The 8,531-nt window shown below is 51.1% G+C and overlaps 1 protein-coding gene across 1 annotated transcript; it reads left to right on the plus strand.

Moving 5' to 3' along the window:
* GIP (gastric inhibitory polypeptide) lies at window positions 1–3,479 on the plus strand. The gene is made up of 5 exons (XM_088179473.1): window positions 1–21; window positions 752–861; window positions 1,864–1,995; window positions 2,748–2,840; window positions 3,403–3,479. Exons 1-5 carry the CDS (start codon window positions 1–3, stop codon window positions 3,410–3,412), a joined length of 366 nt encoding a protein of 121 aa, XP_088035599.1. The 3' UTR covers window positions 3,413–3,479.
* Window positions 3,480–8,531: the final 5,052 nt, after the last annotated feature.

Below are 8,531 nucleotides of genomic sequence, written 5' to 3' on the forward strand. Positions count from 1 at the left end.
ATGGAGGGAGACCGGCCCCGGGTGAGACAGCGGGGACGGGAGCTGGGATTTGGGAGCCGGGATCTGGGATTTGGGAGCCGGGATCTGGGATTTGGGAGCCTTTCCAGCCCCTCCAGGGCAGATTTCATGGACTGAGGGGAGGATTCCATGGATCAGGAATCGCATCCCGATGGGATCAGGGATCACCCCATCCCGATGGGATCAGGAATGACCAAATTCCAATAGGATCGGCACTTACCACATCCTGTTGGGATCAGGAATCGCATCCCGATGGGATCAGATCCCGATGGGATCAGGAATCACCCCATCCCCATTGGGATCACACCCCAAGGGATCTCCCCCTGACCCCAATCCTGTCCCCATTCCCAGCCCCAGCCTGTGTGTCCCAATGGGATCACAGTCCAATGGGATCCCCCCGATCCCATTCCCGATCCCATTCCCGACCCCAGCCTGTGTGTCCCAGTGGGATCACACCCCCCAGTGGGATCACACCCCCATGGGATCCCCCCCGATCCCATTCCTGATCCCATTCCCCACCCCGTTCCCGACCCCAGCCCGGTCCCCGCCGTGCCCATGGGATCACACCCCCATGGGATCCCATTCCCGATCCCATTCCCGATCCCATTCCCGACCCCAGCCCGGTCCCCGCCGTGCCCGTGGGATCACACCCCCATGGGATCCCATTCCCGATCCCATTCCCGATCCCATTCCCGACCCCGTTCCCGACCCCAGCCCGCTCCCCGCCGTGCAGCGCCGTTACTCGGAGGCCACGCTGGCCAGTGACTACAGCCGCACCATGGACCACGTGCTCAGGAAGAACTTCGTGGAGTGGCTGCTGGCCAGGAGGGAGAAGAAAAGCCAGTGAGTTCCCCAGAATTCCCGAATCCCTGAATTCCCAAATCCCCCAATTCGGGAATTCCCAAAAAGTCCCAAATTCCCCAATTCACAAATCCCTGATTTCCAAAATTCCCGAATTCAGGAATTCCCCAAAATTCCCAAATTCCCAAATCCCCCAATTCAGGAATTCCCCAAAATTCCCAAATCCCTGATTTCCCGAATTCCCAAAAATTCCCAAGTTCCCCAATTCCCAAATTCCTGATTTCCCAAATTCCTGAATTCCCAAATCCCTGATTTCCCAAATTCCCCAATTCAGGAATTCCCCAAAATTCCCAAATCCCTGATTTTCCAAATCCCCGAATTCAGGATTTCCCAAAAATTCCCAAGTTCCCCAATTCACAAATTCCTGATTTCCCAAATTCCTGAATTCCCAAATCCCTGATTTCCCAAATTCCCGAATTCAAGAATTCCCCAAAATCCACAAATTCCTGATTTCCCAAATCCCTGATTTCCCGAAATCCCCCCAAATTCCCAAATTCCCCAATTCACAAATTCCTGAATTCCCAAATCCCTGAACTGCCAAATTCCTGAATCCCCGAATTTCCAAATCCCCAAATTTCCCAATTCCTGAATCCCCAAATTCTCCAAAATCTTCAAATTTCTGAATACGCGGATTCCTAAATTCCAAAATTCCCCAAATCCCCAATTCCCGAATTTCTGAATTCCCAAATTTCCAAAAATTCCCAAACTCCTGAATTCCCAAAATTCCCGAGTTCCTGAATTTCCAAATTCCCGAGTTCCCAGCAGCCCAGCCGTTCTCTCCTGGCAGAACATCGGAATTTCCCATTTTTTTTTTCCCAATCCCTGGAATTTTCTGAGAACATCACGATTTCCCCATTTTATTTTATTTTTTTTCCCCCTCCCCAAATCCCTGGAAGTTTCTCACCGTCCCGAATTGCGGGAAATGTGGAATTCTCGCACCCTCTGGCGGATTTTTGGGAATTTTTCCCGGTTTTCCTCTCGCAGTGACGCCCTGGAGCCGTTCAAGAGAGAGGCCGAGCCCCAAACATCGACCCCGGAGGGACCAAAGTTGGATTTGGGGGCTCGGGGGGTCCAAGATTTCCTGGGCTGGCTCTGGAAAAACAAGGAAAACCAGAGGTGAGGTGGGAAGGGAAAATGGGGATGCGGGGATTTGGGGTTTTGGGGTTTTTAAATGGAATTTTGGGGTTTTTAAATGGAATTTTTGGGGTTTTTAAATGGAATTTTTGGGGTTTTTAAATGGAATTTTGGGGTTTTTAAATGAAATTTTGGGGTTTTTAAATGGAATTTTTGGGGTTTTTAAATGGAATTTTGGGGTTTTTAAATGGAATTTTTGGGGTTTTTAAATGGAATTTTTGGGGTTTTTAAATGGAATTTTTGGGGTTTTTAAATGGAATTTTGGGAGGTTTTTTGGGTTTTTTTACAGAATTTCAGGGGATTTTTTGTTGTCGTTGTTTTTACGGAAATTTGGGGGCATTTTTTTGGTTCTTTTTATGGAGTTTAGGGAGATTCGTTTGGGCTTTGTGAGAATTTGGGTGATTTGGGGTTTTTTAATGGAATTTTGGGGGGATTCTTTGGGTTTTGTACAGAATTTGGGGGACTTTGGGGTGGTTTTATGGAAATTTGGGGGGGATTTTTTGCGTTTTTTTCCAGAATTAGGGGGATTTGTTGGATTTTTTTATAGAAAATGGGAGTTTGTTTTTTAAAATGGAATTCAGGGATTTGTTGTGTTTTGTGCAGAATTGGGGAAGGGGGATTTGTTGGGTTTTAAATGGAAATTTGGAGGATTTTTTTCCCCCCTTTAACTTTGTTTCTACAAAAAATTTTATTTTATTTTATTTTATTTTATTTTATTTTTTTTTTTTTTCCAGTTTTCCAGCTCTGGAAGGCTCCGAGGGCCTGAGGGAATTTTTGGAGCAGGAATTCCTGACGTGGCTGATGTCAGGGGAGCTCTGCAGGGCCATGTGAGTTCCTGAAAATCCCTTTATCCCCCAAAATTTTGGGCGGTTTTTTTTTTTTTTTTGGGATCACATTCCCAGAAAAGCCTCGGCTGCCCCATCCTTGGAAATGCCCAAGGCCAGGGAAGAAGAACTGGACGGGGTTTGGGATTTTTCCCAACCCAAATCCTACCCAGGATTCTGGGATTTGATCGATTTTTCAAAATTATTTCAGGAAAAGGGAAATTTCCAGCCATTCCTGCCCTTTTCCCTTCTTTTTAATGGAAAATCTGCAATTCCTGGGATAAAACAGAGACAAGAAAAAGCCCCAAAATCTCTGCCAAGAGCTGCTGGCAAAAATTGGAAATGGGGAGGGGGGAAAAAAAAAATTTAAAAAGGGGGATGAGTAATTCCCTGAAAAAATAAAAACTGGGAATAAGAAAGATTCCTGCCCTGCAGGAAAACCTTTTTTAAAATTCCTTTTTCCCCAAAAAATTTCCAGGATCTTCTCACTGGGAATCCCTTTGGATGCCCAGGGATTCCACGGGAATTTTTAGGAATTTTTGTGCTTTTTTTTCCCCCCTTCCAGGACTGCGTAGCTCCAGGATTTTCCATGGAATTCCCTCCTCATCCCAGGAGGAGCAGCAGGATTTTTTTTTTTTTTTTTTTCCCCGTGGAGCGTTTTCCCCGTGAAATAAAAGAGTTTAATTCTAATTAACAATTAATTCCGTTAATGGGGTTGGGATGATGGCGATGTGGGGACGGGGTTTTTTGAACATCCCGGAATTCCCAAATAACCGTCCTGGAGATGCTGGAAAGGATCCTGAGACCCCTCCAGGGACGCTCCCAGGGATCCACAGCTCCTCTGGGAATTCCATCCCAAAATCCCAAATGAATTTCCCCTATTCCAGGCTCTGCCCTGTCCCCAAAATCTCCCGGCGAAGGGAATTCCCTGGAGCCCTTCCAGGTACTGGGAGCTGCTGGGAGGTCCCCAAAACCTTTTCTGTTACAAACGAGAGACAAAAGTCTCGATTTTCAGCAAAATTTAGATTTCTTTGTTTGATATAGAAAGAGCAAAATTTAGATTTCTTTATTTGATATAGAAAGAGCAGGCAGCGCTGGGGAACGGGAGTAGAAATGGGATAGGAATAAAAATAAAAATAGGAATAAAAATAGGAACAGGAATGCATAGGAAAAGGAATTGGAATGTATAGGAAAAAGAACAGGAATAGGATTAGAAGTAGGAATAGGAATAAACAGAAATAAGAACAGGAAAAGAACAAACGAAAATAGAAATCCTAGAAACAGAAATAGAAAAAAATGGGAATAAACAGCAATGAAGGCTCAGAGGTGATGGATGGAGGGAGAAGCAATCGCGTGCAGAGGGATGGATGGGGGAGGGAGGAGCAATGGAGCGCAGATCTGTCACTTATTCCATGGGGGACATGCGAGATGTCACCTCCTGCCATTGATCCCGGCCCTGATCCATCGCTCTGCGCTCGATCCCTCCTGCCCTGATCCATCCCTGGGCACTCGATTGGCCAGCCTGGATCCATCACACTGTGCTCGATGGCTCCTGCACTCCTGACACACTCCTGACACACTCCTTACACACTCATTGCACACTCCTTACACACTCATTGCACACTCCTTACACACTCCTTACACACTCATTGCACACTCCTTACACACTCCTCACACACTCCTCACACACTCCTGACACACTCCTCACACACTCCTTACACACTCATTGCACACTCCTTACACACTCCTTACACACTCATTGCACACTCCTCACACACTCCTCACACACTCCTTACACACTCCTCACACACTCCTTACACACTCCTCACACACTCCTCACACACTCCTTACACACTCCTCACACACTCCTCACAAACTCCTCACACACTCCTCACACACTCCTTACACACTCATTGAACACTCCTCACACACTCCTCACACGCTCCTCACACACTCCTTACACACTCATTGAACACTCCTCACACACTCCTCACACACTCCTCACACACTCCTTACACACTCCTCACACACTCCTCACACACTCCTCACACACTCCTCACACACTCCTCACACACTCCTCACACACTCCTCACACACTCCTCACACACTCCTGACACACTCCTCACACACTCCTTACACACTCCTCACACACTCCTGACACACTCCTCACACACTCCTCACACACTCCTCACACACTCCTCACACACTCACTGCACACTCACTGCACACTCCATCTTGGCGCTTGATTGCTCATCCAATGAGTGCACGGAGTGTGATCGATTGCTCGGCTCTTGACTGCTCATGCCTGCCGATCGATTAGCTCGGCGATCGATTGCTCATGCCTGCCGATCGATTAGCTCGGCGATCGATTGCTAATGCCTGCCGATCGATTAGATCGGCGATCGATTGCTCATGCCTGCCGATCGATTAGCTCGGCGATCGATTGCTAATGCCTGCCGATCGATTAGCTCGGCGATCGATTGCTCATGCCTGCCGATCGATTAGCTCGGCGATCGATTGATCGCGACTGCCGATCGATTATATCGGCGTTCGATTGCTCATGCCTGCCGATCGATTAGCTCGGCGATCGATTGCTCATGCCTGCCGATCGATTAGATCGGCGATCGATTGCTCATGCCTGCCAATCGATTAGATCGGCAATCGATTGCTAATGCCTGCCGATCGATTAGATCGGCGATCGATTGCTCATGCCTGCCGATCGATTAGATCGGCGATCGATTGATCGCGACTGCCGATCGATTATATCGGCGATTGATTGCTAATGCCTGCCGATCGATTAGCTCGGCAATCGATTGCTCATGCCTGCCGATCAATTAGCTCGGCGATCGATTGATCGCGACTGCCGATCGATTAGCTCGGCGATCGATTGCTCATGCCTGCCGATCGATTAGCTCGGCGATCGATTGCTAATGCCTGCCGATCGATTAGATCGGTAATCGATTGCTCATGCCTGCCGATCGATTAGCTCGGCGATCGATTGCTAATGCCTGCCGATCGATTAGATCGGTAATCGATTGCTCATGCCTGCCAATCGATTAGCTCGGCGATCGATTGATCGCGACTGCCGATCGATTAGCTCGGCGATCGATTGCTAATGCCTGCCGATCGATTAGATCGGCGATCGATTGATCGCGACTGCCGATCGATTAGATCGGCAATCGATTGCTCATGCCTGCCGATCGATTAGCTCGGCGATCGATTGATCGCGACTGCCGATCGATTAGCTCGGCGATCGATTGATCGCGACTGCCGATCGATTAGCTCGGCGATCGATTGCTCATGCCTGCCGATCGATTAGCTCGGCGATCGATTGCTCATGCCTGCCGATCGATTAGCTCGGCGATCGATTGCTAATGCCTGCCGATCGATTAGATCGGTAATCGATTGCTCATGCCTGCCGATCGATTAGCTCGGCGATCGATTGCTCATGCCTGCCGATCGATTAGATCGGCGATCGATTGCTCATGCCTGCCGATCGATTAGATCGGCGATCGATTGCTCATGCCTGCCGATCGATTAGCTCGGCGATCGATTGCTAATGCCTGCCGATCGATTAGCTCGGCGATCGATTGCTCATGCCTGCCGATCGATTAGATCGGCGATCGATTGCTAATGCCTGCCGATCGATTAGATCGGCGATCGATTGCTAATGCCCGCCTATCGATTAGCTCGCCGATCGATTGCTCATGCCCGCCGATCGGTCGATCGATTGATCCGTGATCGGTTGCGCCTCTCCGGCAGCTCTCCCCGCCTCGTGTGATTGGCAGCTCAGGCAGCCAATGAGAGAGTCTGGAGGGATCACCACGTGCCTGGAGGGGGCGGGGCCTCGGCGCGGCCGGAAGCGGCGGCGGAAGTCGCCATCGACTTTTGGGGGAGTGTTTGGGGGTGTTTGTTGGGGGGCAGGGAAGGGGGGGGTGGCGTTTGGGACTGGGATGGATCCGGGCTGGGGCCGGGGGGCTCTGGGGGTTTGTTTATGGCCCCCCCCACTTCTCCCAGCAGCGCCCCCCAGGCCGGGCTGAGCCCCCCCAGAGGATCCTCGCGTCCCCCCAGCCCTGCCGGGCTCCCCCCGCGCCGGGGGCACCTCGGGGCGGTGACAAGCCCTGATTTTGGGGGGGACACCCCCGGGGGTCTGTGCCCCTCTCCCCCCCCCACTCGGGGCCGTGACCCCAAGGTCCCCCAGCAGCGTGACCCAGCCGGGGGTCCCTGGCCAGCCCTGGCCACCCCCTGGCCGCCCGCAGGGCTGTCCCCAGCCACCCCCAGCAGCCGGGGGGGTTGGGGGGCTTTGCAAGGGGGGCTTTTGTTTTGGGGGGGGGGGGTCTGGGTGCGTGCCCCGGGCGGGGCTGTCCCCTCCTGTCCCTGTGCTGTGTGTCCCCTCCCGTCCCCTCCCGTCCCCTCGTGTCCCCTCCTGTTCCTGTCCCCCGTGTGCGCGGGGTAACGGCTCCGCCTGGCGGCCACGGCGGGAACTGCGCCGCGCCCCGGGGAGCGCGGGTTCGAGTCTCGGCACCTCCGGAACCGCGGGTTCGAGTCCCGGTACAGCCGGCACCGCCGGGGCCACGGGAAAAGAGGGAGAAAAATGGGGATTGGTGTTATAAATGAGAGACAAAAGTCTCGATATTCGGCAAAATTTAGATTGCTTTATTTGATATAGAAAGAGCAAGCATCGCTGGGGAACGCGAGGGGTCACCGCCCACTCCAGGCTCCACCGAACCTCGGTTTGCAGCCTCTTCTTACACTGGGGTTTCCCGTTGTAATTAATAATGTTTTGGATTTTTGTTGTCATAAGCAGTGGTGGTTGAATAAACATCCTTACACAAAGCCTTTGGGTGACAATCAGCAGCATTGATCAGACAAAGGCAGAAAGGGCTTTTTGGGAAGTCTGATTTTGCAAGCTGGCAGCCGATACAACTTATTTGAAAAACATAACATATTATAATGTAACACAATATAACATGACAAGGTGATTTTAAACAGAATTATTTAATCATATTATTTTCTTTATCTAGTGTCCATGCTTCACTTCACTTAGTATTCTGGTTTATACAAACCCCAATGCTTTTGTGACTAACACGAATCTTTTATCAATGATCACACTTCCCTGGTCCCAAAAAATCTTCTTTGATCCCAAAAATCCTTCCCTGGTCCCACAAATCATTCCTTTGTCCCACAGAACCTTCCCTGATCCCACAAATCTTTCCCAGGTCCCACAGCCTTTCTCTCACCCCACACATTATTCCCCGACCCCACACATTCTCCTCTCACCCCACACATTCTCCTCTCACCCCACACTTTATTCCTTGACCCCACACATTCTCCTCTAACCCCACACATTCTCCTCTCACCCCACACTTTATTCCCTGACCCCACACATTCTCCTCTCACCCCACACTTTGTTCCCTGGCCCCACAAATCCTCCCCTGGTCCCGCAGACCTTCCCTTCTCCCGCCGCATTTTCCATCACCTCAAACCCTCCCTCAGGACCGCACGGAGCCCGCCCTTTCCCGCCCACCGCTGATTGACAGCGGCCTCAGCCAATCAGCGAGCGCCCAGCCTCTTCAACCCACCAATCACCACCCGTCTCCCCGCCCTTCTCTCCCGCCTTCTTCCCGCCGGCCCCGGATGCGGGAAGGCGGGGCTTGCTCGGGGCTCAACCAATGGGAAAGGCGGACGCGGGCG

The sequence above is a fragment of the Sturnus vulgaris genome, chromosome 27 (genome assembly GCF_052056855.1).
Source record: "Sturnus vulgaris isolate bStuVul1 chromosome 27, bStuVul1.hap1, whole genome shotgun sequence".
NCBI classification, from domain to species: domain Eukaryota; kingdom Metazoa; phylum Chordata; class Aves; order Passeriformes; family Sturnidae; genus Sturnus; species Sturnus vulgaris.

Excerpts from the sequence above, each read along its gene's own strand:
- GIP (XM_088179473.1), top strand. The coding sequence starts at position 1 with ATGGAGGGAGACCGGCCCCGG. Across the intron at positions 22-751 it reads TGGAGGGAGACCGGCCCCGG|CGCCGTTACTCGGAGGCCAC; the intron begins GTGAGACAGCGG and ends CCCGCCGTGCAG. Across the intron at positions 862-1,863 it reads AGGAGGGAGAAGAAAAGCCA|TGACGCCCTGGAGCCGTTCA; the intron begins GTGAGTTCCCCA and ends TTCCTCTCGCAG.